The sequence below is a fragment of the Aythya marila genome (assembly GCF_965140915.1).
Source record: "Aythya marila genome assembly, chromosome: 9".
Classification (NCBI taxonomy): Eukaryota; Metazoa; Chordata; class Aves; order Anseriformes; family Anatidae; genus Aythya; species Aythya marila.
This window is the reverse complement of record NC_139050.1, coordinates 22,274,680-22,294,547: the sequence shown is the minus strand read 5'-3', so window position 1 is coordinate 22,294,547 and position 19,868 is coordinate 22,274,680. Positions and strand designations below refer to the sequence as shown.

At 45.7% G+C, this 19,868-nt stretch overlaps 1 protein-coding gene across 13 annotated transcripts in view; it reads right to left on the bottom strand.

The window, feature by feature from the left end:
• The window catches only part of MECOM (MDS1 and EVI1 complex locus), a 315,396-nt gene that overhangs the window by 23,417 nt on the left and 272,111 nt on the right, over positions 1-19,868 (bottom strand). For 9 of the 13 annotated variants that reach the window (XM_082767040.1, XM_082767048.1, XM_082767046.1 and 6 more), the window contains 5 exons: positions 13,732-13,834; positions 11,558-11,774; positions 8,829-8,976; positions 7,822-7,978; positions 592-1,948 (listed from right to left, as the gene is read on the bottom strand). In XM_082767040.1, coding sequence (XP_082623166.1) covers positions 592-1,948; positions 7,822-7,978; positions 8,829-8,976; positions 11,558-11,774; positions 13,732-13,834 — 1,982 coding nt within the window. The remainder of the gene's footprint in view (positions 1-591; positions 1,949-7,821; positions 7,979-8,828; positions 8,977-11,557; positions 11,775-13,731; positions 13,835-19,868) is intronic. The other 4 variants (XM_082767045.1, XM_082767047.1, XM_082767041.1 and 1 more) reach the window with 3 other exon arrangements.

The window sequence follows — 19,868 nt, the reverse complement described above, 5'->3', positions numbered from 1 at the left end:
ACAGGGACATTGTGCCTTCAATTATACTAATGAAATGCCTAGATAAATCCAGCCATTACTCAAATCAAAGCTAAAAGGGGCAGAAATCACTCTCAATTTCCATACTTTTTGTACACCTCAGGATAAATTTGCTTCTTGTTGTACTTATGAGATCTTGCCATTTAATTCAGGAAGAACAAAGTGGGTGGTGCACAACTGGCAGCCTTTTGGGATGCACTCTGATTTCCAGGGAAGAGAAGATGCAGGAGGCAGTAAAGCCAGGTTGGAAGCATTTTGGAAGAAAAGTAATTTGTGGCAAACCAGTGCTGTCAAACACACAGTAAATATAAAACCACTTACTACTGATGCCAATGCATCTATGAGCTACAGTCCTGCACATCAGGCTGCACAGGTTAAACTGACAACTCAGTGCAAGTAGGGCAGTAATGACAATTTGCTAATTATGGCATTACCGCACCCAGGGTGTGCAGGTCGGCAAGCAGCCTGCCCCTTTCCCCCTGCAGTGACCGCTGTAGGGTCAGCAGGAGGGGGACGGGGTTGTCCCGTGCAGACCTAACTGCTGTACCAAAGGGTGCCAGAGAGCAGCGTTACCTGTAAATGGGATCCATAAAGAAGGGAGTTGGTCGGGCGTGCTGCAAAGAGGACTCGGACGCTTTCCTTTGCTCGAGGTCGCCTCCTTTCTTTTCACCAAAGACGTGGTTTTTCCGAGGCTCGGCCTGTTTTGTGCCACTGGCTCGACTTCTGCTGCCCATGCTCAGATCTAGAGGCTGGTCCTGGCTTGCCGCAGGCGGAGCTGCTGGCTTTGAGGGTATGGGAGTAACGGGCTTCTCCTCCTTACGCTTAGTGGTGAGGTCAAAGGGAGACTCAGAGCTTCCCTTTGGGATCTTCTTGAGTTCACTGGGTGATTGGGGTTCCACTTTCAAGGGTAACGGTCTCAAGTCTCTATCAGGAAATGGATACATTGATTGAGAGAATGCTGGAAAAAATGGGAGGGGAAACATGGAAGGGTAAGGTAAAGCTCCAACTTTTTTGTCTTGCAGCCCCACAAGTCCTGTTGAACCAAAGTATTTCTCAGCAATAGAAGCAATAGCCTTTATAGAATCATTCACCGCTCCTGACACCGCAGTCTGCTCCTCTAAAGATGGTGAGAAAATGGAATGATTGCTGTGGTCTTTCTTATTATTTATTGAAGCCAAACTCTGCAGAGAGCTTACTTTGTCTTTGAACATTTTACCATTTTCTTTAAATTTCTCTTTCTCACTTTCAATGTCACTTTCCAGATCAGAGCCAGAGGTGGTTTCCAGGTCACTGCCACTGGGGGTACTGACATCGTCAAGGTCACTACTCTCTGACTGGTCACTGAGTTTCTCATGCGGCCTCTCTTCAGAGGACCTCTCTGGTTGAAGCTCCACTGGCTTATTTTCCCCTACAGATGGTTGCTTATTTAGTGCCTTCAAAATATCCTGGGTGGCTGGCAGTATCTGAGGACTGGTCATGAGGGGACTTTGACTTTTGTTTGTCTGATCTGCGCTCGGTAGTCCTTTAACAGGAGAACTAGTAGGTAGCAAAGGTGGCCTGTGGTACAAGCCTGAAGGAAACAGACCGGGGAAGCTAAAAGAAAATCCAGGAGCTGTTGGAAAGGTAAGACCAGCAGGATGCCTATTGGCTCCAAAATAGTCAGCAAGGCCCGGATTTGCATGATTCATATTAACCATGGACGTTTTATCCATAGCTGGGGTTCCAGGAAGTGAAATGCCTTGGCCAAAAAATCCTCCTGCTGCAAAATGGTTCTTGCCCTCACAAAATCTCCTGTGTTTATTTAAGGAAGACGTAGTGCTGAACATTTGTCCACAGTCTTTGCACTTGATTTGGGTTCTGCAATCAGCATGCATGCGCTTATGTCGACAAAGGTTTGAAAACTGAGTATAGGATTTATGGCAGACCTCACCTGTATGTAAACAACAACAACAACAAATCTCAGGCTTTATGGTAATTGCCCCCACCCTCAAAATTTTGCAAATAAAACCATTTTAACCCTCCAAATGTCAATTAGGAAGCCGTTAAGGAGAAGTCTGGGTGCACAAAAGCTATTGTACTGTTCCAAAGCAAGGCATCCAAGCAGACAAATGTCTAAAGACAGCACCAAAAAAACCCCTCCAACAAACCAGAGCAGGTCTGAAATCACTAAAAGATAACGCTTTTGGTTCCTTTTTTGCTCTTTGCATTGCACATTCGATACCATTATTTCACATTGCATTAGCACCCAGAGCCCTGCCACGAGCTGTGGCTCGGTGCTGTGACACGGATGAACCCACGGTGCTGCTGATGAACAAGCACTCATGTCCCCAAATGCCTCCGTCAGCATCACCGTGCACGTGTGAGTTAGCCAGAAACATTTGCAGGGCCAGGCAGGAGACAGACAGAGCTGCCTGGCAGAGCTCTCAGCCTGCAAGACCCAAGGAAATGAAAGAGGCAAAGGAGAAGACAACCAGGTATTCCCAAGGGCATACTATTATTAACAGACATTATTTTTGATTTACAATTAAGAAGTTAATCTCATGAAAGCCCAGGCTACAGCTTCTCGAGTAACCTCAGTCTGGTACTCTTGCAAGCCCAAAGCATTTCTATACGTGTAATGCATACGGTCCCTACAGGTGCCTTAGAAGCCATAACTATAAATCCATGTTTTAATAACTTTACTAGTCTTAATATTGCTTATTTGTTTCTTACACACGAAAAAAATACACCGTATTTCAACAACAATTTCCTTTAAAAATGCAGCTGTATTTGTTTGCGTGTCCGATGCTCAGAACAGCTCAATGGATTTCCTTTCAAGCTCCTCTGGGATGAGAGTAACTTCAGCCTCACAAAAGAAGCACTTGGAGAAAGCCAAGGGGAGATCTGCCTTGATCTCCTGGGCCTGAGCTGGCCTGCGACACTCATCGTGCTGCAGCACAGCTTCCAGCTAGAAATTTTGGTAGCAGGAGGCTGAAAGTCACCCCATCACCAGCACAGAGCAAGATGCACCACTGCGGAGACTGAATCATGTCGATGAAGCCAATGGAATTTTTTTAGTTCCCAATAAAATCTTTACATCGCTTTTTTCCCCTTCTTACATTTAGTGTAGGTTACCATTTTTATGATTTTTTCTGGCCTCTTTTCCCACCCTTCGGACTAGCAGGGACAGCGGGCAAGTCCCCAGCTACGCTATGTGCTGTACTCTTCAACGCGCTAATATTTGTCCGTGCCTCTGGACTAACTTGCTTCTACTGGTATCAGCTCCAGCTTTGTTTAAAAACAAGGCAACAACATTATCAGTAAGCAGTGTTATCCCTCTGTAATAAAACCCCCCCCCTTTTTTCCCAGCCAGGAAAAAGCATGTTGCCACTGTATTTTTATTTAATTTGCGTTATATCATAGGCTCTCATCTTTCACACATCAAAGCCACACAACAATGCACATTGTGTATTCTGAGGCCTTTTTAACAATCATTTTCATGATTTGAGACAGACTGACATAATTTACAATGGCTCTATTTTCAGCCTGCAAAGGAAACTGAATTGAATGTATCCCATCCTGCACTGTTGGTTCCCATGAACTGCAATCACGTCCCCTGACTTCCACTCGCACCGGGGCCTGCGCTAACCTTCCTGCTCGTCCAGATCGCTGCCCTTGAGAAACTTGACCACTTGTTGTCATGTCTCGACTGTTTACCTCTTCAGTAGGCTGCTCCATATCTCAGCAACAATGCTCCCATTGTTCGAGGGCCTGATCCTGCCCACGCTGCACCCATCCCTTTTCCCTATTCACGCCCCATTGACAGCCCTGGGACAATTCGTGGGGTAAAGAGCGCAGAATTGGGCCCAAGCACAGGAAATTTGCTATGCGGTAATTCAGGAAGAATGTTTGTTGCTGTATATCAGTTAGTGTTCCTGTTGGAAATCTTCATTCACAAGGAAAGAAACAGAAGAGAAAGGAAAAAAAAAAAAAAAAAAAACGAAAAAGAAGAATAAAAAAAGAGTAGAGTAGAGTAGAGCTGCTCTTGTTCCTTTAAAATGTTTGATTTTCTCTTAATAAGTGCCTTCTGTTTCTCTTTTAGGAAAATATTTTATTTGCCTGTTTGATATGAAACTATTTTTTATTTAGTATAGAACTATTTGTTGTTGATTTGCTGCAATATAAATCCCTAATTTTCTGCTATTTTCTCCTATTTTTAGCCTCATCCCAGGCATAAGATCTCTTCTAACACCGAAGAAACTCATTGCCATACCTCAGGTACAGCATCAGGACCCCACGGTTAAGCTTACGGAAGCTTTGTGCAGCCCTCACCATCACTGCTGAGCTCTTGCACAAAAAGTTCCTCCCACTTCGTTGCTGATCACAGAAACCAAAATTAAACTGACCACAACGGTACAACTTGAGTGAGCACATCCACAGGCTTGCACAACCTTCATCTTGGATATTACGGGCCAGTTCCCATCACATCCAAGCAGGAAAACTCCATCTGCACTGATGGAGTTATGCCCAATACATTACAGTAGAGCATCAGGCAAAGTATTTTTCTTCAAAAAAAAGAAAATCCCCCTCTTCCCTTTTAAAAATACATGCTTTTACAAAACTAGGTTAGTGCATGATTTAAAACAAATCATATTTTATGGGCTTTTGATTTTCTACCAGGTTGTGCTAAGGGCCTGCTCCTTATCTACAGGATTATATTAAAAGTAATGCTGCAGTCGGAGTAGCAACTGGGGGAAAAGGGGCTTATTGGCACAGATCTAGTCATCCTAGAGTTGGTAAGTTCTCCTTTATAGAGCCTTGATACATTATCCATTTATTAGTCTCCATTAAACTACTCAAAAGTCAACAGAACTGAGGTATGTTCTACTCCTGGAGAAATGCAAAGAGAGATCCTTATAAACTGTTAAAGAGAGTTGCAAAATATTCATTTGACTAATGCATCTGATCTCAGCTTTAAAACAAAATCAAATTGATAATGGTAAAAACATTAAAATATACATTTTTTTTTTATTATTATTATATTGATGAAACAATTAGCTGTTGTACCGAGGAGTTCACCTTTCCGAGGCTGACAGTTATTTAAAGCTATTTAATGAGGTGCCTCTTGCATTTAACAGCCTATTAAAAACATGGGCTTTCAAGGTCAACAAAGAAGTCTCGGGGACAGGTCCAAAGTCCTTAGTCCCCAGAGGAGTCTCCCTCTCGGGGACTGTCCCCTGAAGCCGGGTGGGATGTGGCAGCAGCGAGCTGCTCACCCAATGCCCTCTGGTTCTGCAGGAGAGCAGCTGTGCAGATCCCCTGCACTGCCCCGACCTCCGCAGGAGTCCCAGGAGCCAGGACTACTCAGGCAGGTCCCTGTTACAAGATCTACCTCTTTTTCACCACATGACTTTTATTTCCAAGTAAAGCTTTGCTTAAAATGTAGTGGATGGGGGACGGTTATCAACTTTAATTGCTTCCACGTATCAAAGCAACAGAAGCTGGGTTTGATTTCTCCTGTTACACCTTATTACATCCTTTAAATCTTAGCACCATGCTTTTAAGCAACTAACTTGTAAGGGAAGCTTCCCTCCTCGCAGCTTTTATTGCTGCACAGACCCAGGTTTAACGCAAACTCCCAGCCTGTCTCCCAGATTGCAGAAATTCATCTCGTGCTTAAGCACGCTCCGTACCGCGATCGTCTCTGGACCCCAAATTAGCCAGCAGTTAAGTTTGCATATTTTCTGCTTATTAAAAAAAATTACTGTAAGTACTATTTTGAATATGTTCGGTCTATTATGGCATGTGGTTTCTATTTGGAGAGGCTGGAGATTTTGCGAAGGCAGTGAGTAATTACCTTAGTGTTGGTGAGTTTTCACTCAAGCTTGGGCGGTGTACTGTAATAAGAGACAGTTGCCATAAACAGACTGGTAGAGTAAATCATGGTGTGTGGCCTTCTGGTGGAAAACAGATATCTCCTTGAGGTGACCCTACCTCCCTCCCATTGCTCAGCAAAGCCTACCAACATGTGGTCTCCAAACCCTTTTGTTCTGTAATTACATGGCTATTATTCAGGGATTGCTCAATGGGTTTTCATCTCTCGTACTGTGCATTTCACGAACACTGGTTGCTGGTTTGATTTATCAGAATAAATAGTAACAAAAACATTTTAGGATTATTTCATTTGAGAGAGGTGCCACTTTCACATTTTTATGCTGGGCACTGGCTGCAAGAGGACTAGCTGAAGGTTCCCTACCTGGGCCAGAAACTATTGTTGTTTAATAAGTATAAATTTAAAGTGTAATTACTTAACCTGTAATCCTAGGTCTAAGAATTGTTAGAGATGTTTATTATTGGATCGGGTTAGTTATACATCTTCTTGCTGAAGAAGCCCATCAAAAGGATTATCTAACCCAATGGTGGAGACACAGACTTCCCATAAATTAGTCTTGCAAGCCACTACTGCTCCCCTCGAGGCATTATAAGACCCAAAGCATGTGTCAAAGCAGCATTTTAGAGCTCCCTAGGTTTCTATACGCTGAGGAGGCAAATGCCCCAGTCGCAGCTGCCCGCTCCAGCAAATGGGACCATGCAGTATTGGCTGGAGCTGCAGCTTTGCTGTCCTCTGCTGCGACAGCAACCTGCCATGCCTAACATGCTGCCTGGCTGGGGTGCCACTTCTCCTGTCAGACTTGGTGTGAAATAGGAGTATGGAAAATACAGACAGCTGGAAAAAAAAAAAAAAAAAAAAAAAAAAAGGCATCAAGATGAGAACTGGGTAAATTCTTTTTGAGAACAGCAAAAGGTGAAGAAGTTCAGAGAACAAGGAAGGGAGATGTTCATAAGGTGCTTTTTAAGCCATAGCAGGTGCCTGAAAAGTATGTGGAGGACATTAGCGCTAGCAAGAACACCATTCTTAAATATTTTTTGCCTCTGCTTCCCTGGTGAAAGGGAGAGAAAGCAACTTGCAACATTACTGTGCACCCAGATTCCCCAATCTCACACCAGGATCTGGCCAAGTAGCAAACACAACCCTTGGGACTCTGAGGACCTGATTTATAGCCCGGTATAGAGTCAGGCCCACATATCAGGCAAGTTTTATTGTTGGAGCAGCTGTTGGCAAAGCTCTAATAGCTAAACCCAATACTTAAATTCAGGGCATGTAAAAGAGCCTCAAGCAGGGAGGCAAGCTCCTCTGGCTGATATACAATGGCTTTAAGGTTTATTTTCCAATTCCCGCAAAACTCATGTTATCTGCTGGAGAGACCCTGTGGCCCAAAATTAAATTTCTAAAGCAAAGCAGGCTTTCAGGTCCTGCTGGCTCTGCCTAACACCCAACACGTCCAGACTGTGCCATCCCTCCAGCTGAATGGGACACCCTCCCTGCCCCTGCTGGCACTGTCCACCCTCCCCAGCACCAGCACTAATGCTGCCCTGCGTGGCAGAGCCAGATATGCAGCACAGGGGCTGCTGCTCCTCCAGAGGAGCAGGAAAGAGAGCAGCCAGCTCAGCGTGGTGCAAAGCACGGCTCCCTCTTGCCAAATCTCACTCCCCACTTGCTCTTTTGCATCTGTGCGTGGAAAAATATCCCAGGGACAAGGGGTACATTTATACATCACACAGTGTCTGCCTGAAAGGAAAGTCATATGAAAGCAATGCTGTGCATCGGACTATGAATTACCCAATTCTCATTTAATAACTCACAGCCCCCACGAAACCAGTGGGAGAAGCCAAGGAAGAACAACACAACCTCCTGCTTGCAGATTATGCTGTTTTTCGACAAAAGAAATACACTTAACCAAAGACGTTTAGTGGAAGACTTACATATAAAAGGTTTGACACTGCTGTGGATGTGTTTATGCTGTTTGAGGCCTGAAGAAGTGGCAAACGTTTTGCCACACTCTGGACAAGCGTGAGCACGAGCCCCAACATGCTGGGAACGAATGTGCCTCTGGAGGTTGCTGGGGTCCGTGAAAACCTGCTAGGAAATGAGTACTCATTAACCAAGAAACTTAACTGCAGAAGAAGCCAGTTAACACAAGCGTCTTTCAGAATTCAGACCTCAAAGCTACTGGGAGCTTTTTAGGATTAAAAAACGGTGGATGCTTGTTGCACCTCAACACGGCCTATGGGCATCGGCGGGAGCTGTGCCTGCAGGATGGGGCCTCTTTCCCAGGATCAGCCAAATATTTGGTGGAGCTGTTAACCCCTATGCAGCCACCACAGCAGAAGCATTTGCCCCTGCAATTAGAAGTCAAGCTTTTGAGGCCAGTGACTTCCTGAGCAACACCTCCACAGAAAACAAGTCAAACCATGGCTATGTGAAACCTCCAGACATTACTGCAATAGAAATACTTTGCTGGGCACATGGCAGCAGGAAATCTCACTCACAGTCCCAGTATCTAGGGTTTTGCTGCAACTTACAAATGTCAGCTCAATGCAAATTTCCCATTATTGCAGCAAATGTACTTAAACGTGAGAAAGTCCTTAAGCAAAAAGCTCAGGCTCTGGGAATCTGGTACGACGAAATTTTATACAAATAATCTGTGCAGCAAGCACCGTGCTGGAAGTGATACAGATGCCCTAGGGATGAGATGGTTGCGCTCAGCGCAGTCCAAAACTGGATTTTTTCTGATTTGGATTTATATTGCAGTAATGTCCTTCCAAATCAAAGGGGGTGGGAAGCTAACAAATACAAAGTTAAGATTTAAACCCTTGGGAAACGGGCTGAAGCACTGCGGGAGCACTATGCCCTCGAGTATCCCAACCCCAGCTGCCCCCGTGGGCTCAGCGACACCAGAGATGCCGGGCAGCCTACAAATTCACTGTACCTTGGCACAGTTCTCACACTCGTAGTGCTTGCCGCTGTCATGCGACATTTGGTGACGTATCAAGTTGGACTTCCAGTTGAAAGCTTTGGGGCACTGGTCGCACTTGTACTCCCGCTCCTCGCTGTGGGACAGCATGTGCTTCTCCAGGCTGCGGAAACAGGAGCAGGGGTTACCAGCAGTTGGCAGATCAGATAACCACAGAATAAAAAGAAAGAGCCCCGAAGGTCCAACCCTGACAGAGCCAGGCCCGTTGTGTGTCAGGCCTGTCCCTGCTGGGAGGCAGAGCATCTCCTCTGTGCCACAGGAACACATCGGCTGATGTTTTGCCGGGCCACTTGCAAATGCTCCAGGAGGTGATGCTTCCATCACTCCTCAAGGAGATTATTCCATCCACCTCTCAATATTTCACTCTGGTAATTCCTCCCTGCAGTCTGAATCATTTCTACCTTACTGCTCTCACTCTAACGACAGCTAGGATCCTATCACCTGATGCAGCTCCACTCCTACGATGGGAGTCAATCTTTCTTACAGCAGGAGTAGCCCAGAATAACTCCACTGGTGGAGGGCAGAATGAGCAAAAGCAAACAGAACAAAGCTTCTGAATACAGCATATTAAGAGTAAAGTTATCTTTGATGCTTACTAACTGTGTTCAATTATGTAGTTCTTTTCTTAGTAGTTTGTTCGGTCTGTTAGCAGGATATTCAATTCCTACCTGATTTCTTTTGCATGTCTTTGAAGTCATTTTCACCTCTGAATTTGACTTTTAGTATTCATCTGCAGCAATTAAAACTTCGGGCCTTGCCTGCTAACATTTCTAGAACAATTGCATCTCCACCATGCACTGGTAAACCAATCTCAGCCAGACCTAGAGAGACCCTTGTCCCCACTCTCCCAAACACCTGATGTGAGTACACAACCCACCATCAGCACCAGAGCACTCCTGGCCCCCACACGAACATCCAGACCTCAATCTTCACACTCAGCTCCTTCTCAATTTAATTATGCACACCCTCCAGCATGGCTCATTTGGGCCTTTTGTTTTATATAATCTGTATATAGCATGCTTCTGTACTTTTTTTTTTGCTGTGAACTGTCTTTGTGGTGTATTAGCCTCTCAATAATTCAAGAGTTCGGAGAATGACTGCATTCTCTCTCATTTTTCACTCTTTCTCACAGTGCTGCCCATCTATTTATGATGACTCGTTCTTTGTTTTCTGCCCTTTCTCTTCAATATTTAATATTTTAAGCTAAATTTACATTTGCTCAATGATTCCCATATGTTAGATATTGTCCTCTGGTTCATGGGCAGAAAAGAGCTTTAACACCAAATAACTCACGATGTAGAGAAATGTCAGTCCCAACTAGTGCCGCACCCACCCTGCTGCAGCCCTTTCAACTTCTCTACTGACATCAGCCCTTCTGCATCAATCACTCGGACTGAAAATTAGACACGTGGAGCTGGAAACTGCCCAGCACCAGGCAGCGAGCAAGGCACTGCGCATGCACAACTTCACAGTCAGTGTGGCTGACCTATGGGAGCAACGTTTGGCACATCGTGTTCTCATTTTGGTGTCGTTACTTTTGAGGAGGTGTAACGGTCAAGTTGCATGACGTGCTGATCACAGACCGCCTGCACAACAGCGAGCAGCCTCTGCTCGGCCAGCAGGAGCCTGGGGTTTGGGGAAGGGGGCTCCACCTTGCACAATCAGCATCTGGCACATCCAGAACGAGATGGCCCAAGGGACAAACCCTGTGCATGAACAAATCCATGCTAGCATCCCACCTCAGCAGACACCATGAGATCCTGAGCCATGGATTAGTAAGGATTTCTACAAAAAAACATGAACTTGCAAAGTACTCTATTAGTGGGCAAGTCCATATTTGGCATGTGATTTTTAAGCAATGCAAATAAATGCACTATTGTCCCTAAAAGTGCATAATTAATACAATTACCTAAATTGTACCCACGCAGTGCAAACAGGAAAGAAGAAGCTGTAGGAGCATGGATTCTGCTGCACAGACCCTGCCTGAAAGCAAAAGATACTGGCCCACATCTGCTGCTGCTATCAATTGTCTTCATGCGACATATTCTTCTGTCTCATCACAACAGAGGATCTGACCCAGCATCTGCCTGCTGAGATACCTCAGCACAACTGCTAGAACCCTCCCGCATCCTCAAAGTGAGAGCATTAAGGTGTGGATTTGTGAGGGATGTACTGCAGAAGCTCCCGTGCCCTCTCAATACCTTTCAGTAATTTGCAAAATTTGCTGCACTGCAATACATTGTGTTAAGTAGCCACCAAAAAATACAGTGACAGGAACACTTAAATTAACTTCAGCATATGAAGTTCTACATTGTATTTGCATTCTTACCTATGCATATTTCAAGGACATATGCCCATAGTAACTTCTACCCAAAAATGGGAAGGAGAACTCACTTCATCTGAACTATAATCACTCTTCTGATTTTACTGCCACCAGCCCAACTCATGCCATCTAAAGTTCTGATTATCAGAAGATCCAGTTCTTAAATTAAGGTCCCTATTAAAAATTGAATTTCTCATTTATTGAGACTCCATCAATTTTCATGCTCTAAAACACCAACAAGCAGTGAATTTTTATTCATCAAAAGGTGTAAGATTCTGCCCTGGCTCATGCCCTGCATGATCTGACTGAAGCCATTGCATAATTTGCCTTATTAAACCACATTTTAAGCATTCATTCCTACCTTTGCAAATCTGGGAAGACTTGATCGCACTCTTTACACTCCTGGATTTCATGCACATCCTGAAGGTCGTTCTCATTCTCAAGCTTTTTCTGGAAGTCCTCCTCCACCATGGAGAACGCGGAGTGAGGTGTGCTGCAGGGGAACTTCTGGTGGTCTACAAGCTCAGCCTTGGACTCAAAGAGCTGGTCGCAGTCCTCGCAGCGATACTGGCGCTCCTCTGGAAGACAAAATGGTTGGTGAGACTGCGAAGAACACTAAAGAAACAATGATGCTTTGTAATACTTTCTAATACCACTTTAATTCTAAAATATACATGGCAGTGCAATGCTACCTGCCTGGGTGTCAACCAATAGGGATTCCTAAAATTGGTCTGGTACAAAAGTCAGGGTGCTTAAAAATATCTTAAAAAGGGATACATGGGATCTAAGGTGGATACATAGTGGAGGCTGTCAGTCTCTGCCTATCTGTTTGAAGGAGCCTGACACAAACACCAGCATTTCAAATAGCCCAAAGGGTGTTCACAGCTTTTAGAAGCCTCTTCACTTCCATTAGAGTTCTCCTCCAACACTCAAGCCTGTTCAAGGTGAGCCAGAGTGAGATGAAAATTCCAGAATGCAGATCTGACGAAGACAATCCTATGTTTTTTTTTTGTTTTGTTTTTGTTTTTTGTTTGTTTGTTTGTTTGTTTGTTTTGGCTTTTTGTTTTGTTTTGTTGGATTTTCCACTGATGGCCCATGTGAGTAGCCACATGCCCTATTCTGGTTCCAGGGTTATCTGCCCTGCAGATACAAATGCCCAGGTGCCAAGGAGTCTGGCTGAAATCTCAAATGGATATAATGGGTGACTACTTTAGGGCTGAGTTGCACCCCTAGGACTGCTTTCCACTAGCAATACTTTGGTCCAATCTGTTCCTAAATTAGCCCTGTGGGACACATACTCGTGTGTGACTGCAGAGAACTCCTCTGGTGAGTTTGATACAGGCTGATTTGAGATGTAACCAGATGGAATAGGCATGGAAAACGGCATGCTTAAAAAGAGTGACAACATTAGCAACTAAAGCCACCACCAAAAAAAAAAAGAAAGAAAAAGAAAACCCACACCAAATTAGAATAAATTAATAAGCCCCAAACTCTTCTTCAGAGAACAGAAGATACTGCTGCAAATGTACAGGCAGGTATAAGAAAGCACAGCCCTTGACACCTGCTCCCTGCTCTGGAAGACCCCTATATGCAGTCCCCAAATCCCTCAGAATTTGTAAAATGGCCACATTGGCATAAATTGCAAACTAATGAGCATCCAGCTGATATCCTACAGCCCGCTGTGCCTTCCTATCCCACTCCTCCTGCAGGGCAGGAGGAGCATTTGGAAGTGGGGACAAATTCTGAGGCATCCCAATCTGCACAGCATCAGCAGGAGCTCAGGAGTTTTACATCCAGGGCCTGTGTGTTGGATGAATAATGAATGAGCACGAGGAGGAAGGATGGCTGTGTTCTCAAAAGTGACAGCAACATTAACAACCTGAGATTTTCTCTTTTCAAAAGAGCAGTTGTTTGGCAAACTGACAAAAAAAAATACAACACACTCATTATCAGGGTCCATACATCTTAGTCCTAAAGGACCAGCAACTAGCAGAGTCCAGAGATAATGATATGGACTCTCTTCCTTTTTCTGCAGTACCCAAAAACTAATTAAGTTTCTTTTCTGAAGCCTTAATGATGCCCTTGATTACCTCTGCAGACCTCTGCTTCTGCCAGGAAAAGTTTGCGTACACGAAGGTAAGACCTGAAAGAGTTGCAGGGATGCAACACTGAGAAAAATCAACTCTGCAAAGTAAAGTTTAGAAGACTGGCAGGTACAGAATGCACCACTCAATTTTTTTGGAAGCTATTTGTACCAGGTGTGATAAAGAAAGTAAACAGAAACCCTTCAATGCCACTGCTGGCACTGCTTTTGAGAGCACAGCCATACCTCAGAGGCACTGAAGGAGTTATGTTTGTATTGGAGCAGTTTATTCACTGAACAGCTTTCAGAAAAACTGAAGGGCGGAAGATAGACAAATACAACCATAGTCCAGCTCTCTTCCCTACAGGCAAACTATTCTGGATTTTGAAAGTATTGCAACAGATGAGAAATCTCACTAATTTTTTGGATATCTCAGGTAAGAAGTGACTAACCGTGAATGTCCGGCGCCATTGTTTCATGTGAATAATCTTCACTCTTCATGAACAGTAGCAGCTCCTCTCCAGGTTCAATGTCTGCTACAACTCTGTAGAATATCTGAAAAAAAGAGAAAGCCAGGTGAATGCCACAAAGGCGGAGGGGAGGTGAGTCCTGCAGTCCTGCTGTGGTGCCAGGCTGGGCTTTGGCAGGGAGACTCCTGCCAGCCCCACAGCCCTTGTGCTTTGGGCTCTATGAAGATAAAGGAGAGGTTGCTTTCAACAGCTTCTGCTGCAAAATGAGCTGCCTGATGACTACAAACACCACCAGCAATTCATGTACTTTATTACACCAGATCTATGTACAAGGTAACCATAAAACACATCCCTGAATGACTGGCGCAGGGAAGATGTAACCTGTTTCTCCCTTTGGAGAAGGGGAAAGAACTGTGGAGAGTTACCAAATCACACCTGAGGAGATGCTGATGATGAACACGAGGCATCTGAGCCCACCTGCTTCAAGCACCTGAGCAGTCCTGAGAGCCACGAGGGAAGAAGCCTGCACAACCCAGCAGACCCTTTTACTCCTCAGCTCCAAACAGGAACCAAAGGCACGCGTAGGCCAGGATGAAGGTGTGCCCACAGCAGCTCGTTGGCACGTCAGCTCATGGCACCCGGTCCCCTCATCCAGGTGACATCGGGCTCTGGCCTGGTGGAGGAGCAGGGGCCATGCACCCGGTGGTACCATGAAGCCGGGGCGAGCCCCTGTTGTGTGCTCGCTGCCAGGCTCTGCCCAAACAAAATTCCCCAAATGCATCTGGCTGCTCTCTGTCTCAGCAGGAAACGTGAAGAACACTAAAAAAGCTCCACGAAACAGCTCAAATAAATATTAGTAACTTCCTCAGGCCTTGTTAAACAAAAACACATGACAGCTAGGCTTCCTCCCCTATACAAATGATGCCTTTGCGCTTTCTCCATCTAATGTATTTTTAAAGGTTTCATTCGCAAAAAAAATAACTCTCAGTACTCATTCTGGTGCCGTGAGAGGGAGGCACAAAATCCACTCTGCTGTTTAACGCCCAGCAGGTGTGTTGGCCTCAGGCTGGGTGCCCAGGGAGGGCTGTGTGGGTATTCCTCTCACGCACAGCACCCAACGGGTGGCCCCGGCGCCGAGCAGATACCCACGTCCTCCAGGAGGTGGCCGTATAGCCTAATGGTTTATCTCTCTCCAAGCGGCCTTTGCCCACAGAAACGTGCTAAACACATAAAAATAACTAAATAAGACACGTTTCCTCTGAATTGTTTTCTTTTCTTTGCCTTGTCCCCAAAGCTGCTCTGGCAGAGGCCCACAGAGCAGCGGCAGCTAGAGCCAGCATGTCCCACTGCCCAGTGTCCCACCACCTGATGTCCCACAACCTGATGTCCCACAACCCGATGTCCCCCTCCTGATGGCCCAGGTAGGGCACAACAAAACTGCATCACAGCCTCCTTCTTGTGGCAAAAATCCCCTCCTCTTCCACACTGTCCTGCCCCTGGTGTCAGAGGGGCTTGCTCGGGCTCTCTATTTTTTGCCTGTCAGTCAGATAAATGTATAAAAGCTGCACGGTTCATTCTCCAATTCTGTTTCCCCTTAGAAAACAATGAGCTTCTTTCAGCAATGCAAAACACCTCTTGTCTTGTCAGGTTCGAATTTTTTGCTTCCTTTCCAAAAGTACACTAGCCTCCAAAACGTGGTACAGCAGCCCTCAGCACTGCGAGCCTACAACACCCTCCCTGGCCATCACCGACAGCAGCAGCATCTCCAGGCACTGCCGGGCCACTGCAGGCTCGTCCTGAGGTCAGTAGTGCCATGTTTGCACAAAACAGGTCAGACTCAGGGCACTCCTCTTGTTTCTTAATACATTCACATTCATCTTGTTTTTCACTAATTTACATGGATGCAAAACTGAATCAGCACATTCAAAACCCTGCCAGCAAATCTTGAATAAAAATAATGCCACTGGTGTCTAGTGAATGTTCTTCAGGGTCACGCAGAAGAGGACGTAGGTGGTGCTTACACTGCAGCCCTGCAGCTCCTTGCTGATGTCAACACTGCATCCAGCAAACATCTGCTTTAAGCAACACTTGTTTTTCCAAGGTCCAAGGTCGATGGTGCATCTGCACGAAGGTATGAAGAGAAACCACGGTGCAGCTTTCCCTGCTATTCTTCCTCCTCTGTTCATGCTGTCCCATCAAAGACACTTCGATAGACCTTTTCACCTCTGGCTGCAGAGTAAGGACACGTGGACTGACAGGCACATAAAGAGGGGCTTGTTTGCGGAGCACTGTGCTGTGCTGCATCCCATCCTGCTGCAAGTCCCAGTATGATGCAGGATCCTCGCTGCAGATGTGGGACAAATCCTTAACAAGGTGCAAACTCTGTAGCCAATTGTCCAGCCTGTTAGTGTAGGTCCTCAAAAATACTGAATATCAGAGATGATGAAGCTATCCACCAGGAACTGCCTGTCCAGCCCCTCTGTACCCCAGCAGGGAGAAGATACAGAGGACTAACCGGAAAAACTCCCTGGATTAAGATGAGTGGTGTGTTTTATTTAGTGTCTCACAACTAAAGCCCTACAAAAAAAGGTTCACGTGTCCGATTTCCAGATTTGGCATTTTGACATTCTTATTGTTAAAATACCACCTTTAATTATTAAAAAAAAAAAAAAATTTAGGCTCTGTATAAAAAAAATCCCACACCTGCACTAATATTTTATATACCAAATTGCTTTCCACTGAGGATCTGAAATAAAACAAACTGAACTTTAAAATAAAATGATCATGCAGGTAAATTTAATCTGATTTCAATAAATGTCCTTTCTACTTCACGTGGAAGACTTTTTTTTTCCCCACTCTTTCCACATAAAACCCCAGAAATTCCCTTATCTAGGAAAGCACCAGCCCACCCCATGAAGTGCACAAAGAGCTGCTGCACGGTAGAGAAATGACCAAAAAAAATTAAAAGAAAATAAAAAAGCAAAGTCCAGATGCGCTTTTCACATGCCCTGGGATCAGTGGTGTGTGACTGCAGTTTATATAGGAAGAGCAAAATCGGATCCAGATCTGGAAGCACTTTCAGAGTTCAGGGGGTCTGATGTGGGGAGCGGCCGGGGGCGGCCTCGCGCGTCCGCCCTCCGTGCCTGCCCCTGCGCGTGCTACCGAGCAGAAATAAAAGCTCCCAAACTGCCAGCCATAAAGGGAAAGGGGAGGGGAGAAAAGGAACACACACAATTTACTTTTAAATGGATGAATAAGGCCTCATTGTTATGAATCCCAGTTTACTTTTCCTGGTCAGGCACTTGAAATTTTATTTATGCTTAATAGACTGCGTTTGGCATGTGTAAAGATGACAGAGGCGTGAATTATGAATGACCTTCCACCTATTCAGGAAGTTGTAATAATTGAAATAATAGCGAAAATGCGCTCCCCGTGAGCTGGGCCCGGGGCCGCGCGCTTTGAAGCTCCCCGGCGGGGCCCAGGCCGCTTCGTCGGGGCCCAGCGTTCACCACCGCTGCTGCTGGCCTGCCGTCACCAACAGCCACACCGCTTTGGGGGAAAAACGTGGCATTTCGGGCCCCGCATGCGAGCTGCAGTGCACACAGTCACGTGCAAGTGGGAAGATGAGTGGAGAACCAGCTCCGAAAACGATGGTGGAAAGCTGAGGGGAAAGGTCCGAACGGCGAACGTTCAGTTCTGGCTCCCATGACGAACAACTGCTGCGGCTGGAGGGCTGCGCTGTGAAACCTGAGCCTGGCTCCTCTGGTCATGCTCAGGCAAGTGATAAATTGAAAGGAAAAGGAGTTTTTTCGTGGGCTGGGGTGAGGAGTCATCCCCAAGCCAGGCCTGAGGAACACTTCAGCAGGCAGACCTCAGCCGGGGCCTGCACTGTGGGGACAGGGACAGGAGCACCGCAGGTGACACCGTGGGTCCAGCTCTTCCTGGCTTCCTGGAGTGTCCTGGGCAGCTCGAGCAGGAGATGCCACAGCGAGGATTCCACGTGAAATAGCATCAGCAGTCCCCATCTTTCTGTCTCCAGGCTGTCCCTGCACAGACACCCTTGCTCTGCATCCCCCGAGCTGCTGCTGCCTCTCCGGTGATGCTCATGTCTTCCTCCACCGTAGTTTTCTGGTGAATATTAGCCCAGGGTCCAGGTTAGGAACTGCCATGTCTAGCCGAGCTCCTGCGGATGCCGTCACGGTCCCACTCGTCCTGCTGATGGCCACCTGCACACAGATCTGCAGAGAGGGCACGGCGCCGCTGCCCTCCCACGTCCCGCTTTCATTCACGAGCCCCAACAAGTGCTCGGTGAGTGGCAGCCCCACTGTCTCTGCAGACATCCGTAATCCTCCGGACCCCCCCGCGCAAGTGGGACTTGACAGCTCTCATCACAAAACGGCGTTCTTGCTCACTGACGGCATGCCCAACTGCTTTTATTAAACATCAATAAAAAGCTTATCGCCCCGCAGAAGTGGCGACAATTAGCTGCCATTTTTGGTGCCGAACAATTCCTCGCAGGTCACGTCAGGACAGGCCGATGCTGTGAGCAGCAGCGCTGGCAGAGTGTCGGGCTGCAGATAGCACAGGCGCACACAGAAGGCTGGGCAGGAGTTTCAGGCCCAGCATCACCCCAAATCACCTCAAATGGAAAACCACAGCTGACGAGCTCCTTATTCCACCAGCCCTGTGCTGACACAACACTGCTCCACTGGAGACAGGTTTTCAGTGGGAGCTGGATTAAGTTCTATTTTCTTAATAAACTAATAATTCGTAGGAGGAATCACGGCGGAATAGGGCCCCGCGTGAGCTCAGTGTGCACATGCCCTTCTGACCCATAACAGCCAAAACCTTAATTTCACTCTCTGACAACAAAGCCTCAAAACTATTCCTTAAATACACAACTTTTGCAGGTGGCTCTATGTCTGGGGCTGCTGGAGAAGTCTCGGTGTTTTTCTGCCTGCGAGCCGCAAGCCGTGGCAGGGGGGCGCAGGCAGTAAAACCTGAAACATGAAGCTGTGTCTGCAGATTACAAAAGTTTGTAAAACTTGTAAGATGTGATCAGATCTGGTGCAACCTACAGCAGTAGGTTCACTCGCCTCGGTTTATATCTCTGACATTGCACACATTGTTAAGCGTGTTACTCTACTGCTTTTTCTCCCATTTCAGTGGCATATACTTGAGTAGGGGGGAAACGCACACACACACAAAAACACCAAAAAAACCCTATTTCATCACACACAACAAACCACAGCCTCCACAAGTTGGATCTTGAGTCACTTGCAGTTTTCCATAGATAAAACAAAGGGAATCTTCCAGGAGACCTGGAACCTAAGAGCACTTTTACAGCACTATGTGGCTATGTCAGTGTCAGACGTTTGCAAGCAACAAGCAAGATAGAAACAACTTCAGGAGCTCTGATTTAAACTGCAACCAACTACATTTCTAAAAGAAAAAAAATAAAGAAAAAAAAAGAAAAAGAAAACAGAAAAAAAAAAGAAAAGAAAAGAAAAGAAAAGAAAAGAAAAGAAAAGAAAAGAAAAGAAAAGAAAAGAAAAGAAAAGAAAAGAAAAGAAAAGAAAAGAAAAGAAAAGAAAAGAAAAGAAAAGAAAAGAAAAGAAAAAGAAGAAAAAAAATTATAGCTTGGAGGTGACTGTGGTCCCAGCTTGAAAATGTGCTTGGAACGTGTGACAGTCCCTGACACACCATTGCTATAGTTACTGCTGTATTTGCAACCACACTTTCATTAACATATATATCTAAAAATAATGCTTTTGCTGGGATGACAGCTCGGCCAGAAAGCCTACCAGTGCTAATCGTTCTGAAGTCATTAAAAAGTTGAACTAATAGATATTTAATGATAGATAACAGAGGGGAGTCGTCCAAGTTAGCAGAAACTGCTATTGAATCCTGACTTTGAGCTGAAAAAACACATTCCAGGGAAATAATAGTGACAAGACTCTTTGCAGCTCTGCACACACTAAGGTCTCTTTAGGGAAAAGGAAAAAATGAGAGTGTGCTGTTTGTGGAATTTTATTATTCATATACATCTTGAATTACATACGGTCAGGTTAGATTGGGCATGACAGGAGATAATAGGAAGACAGCAAAGAGAAATCCTA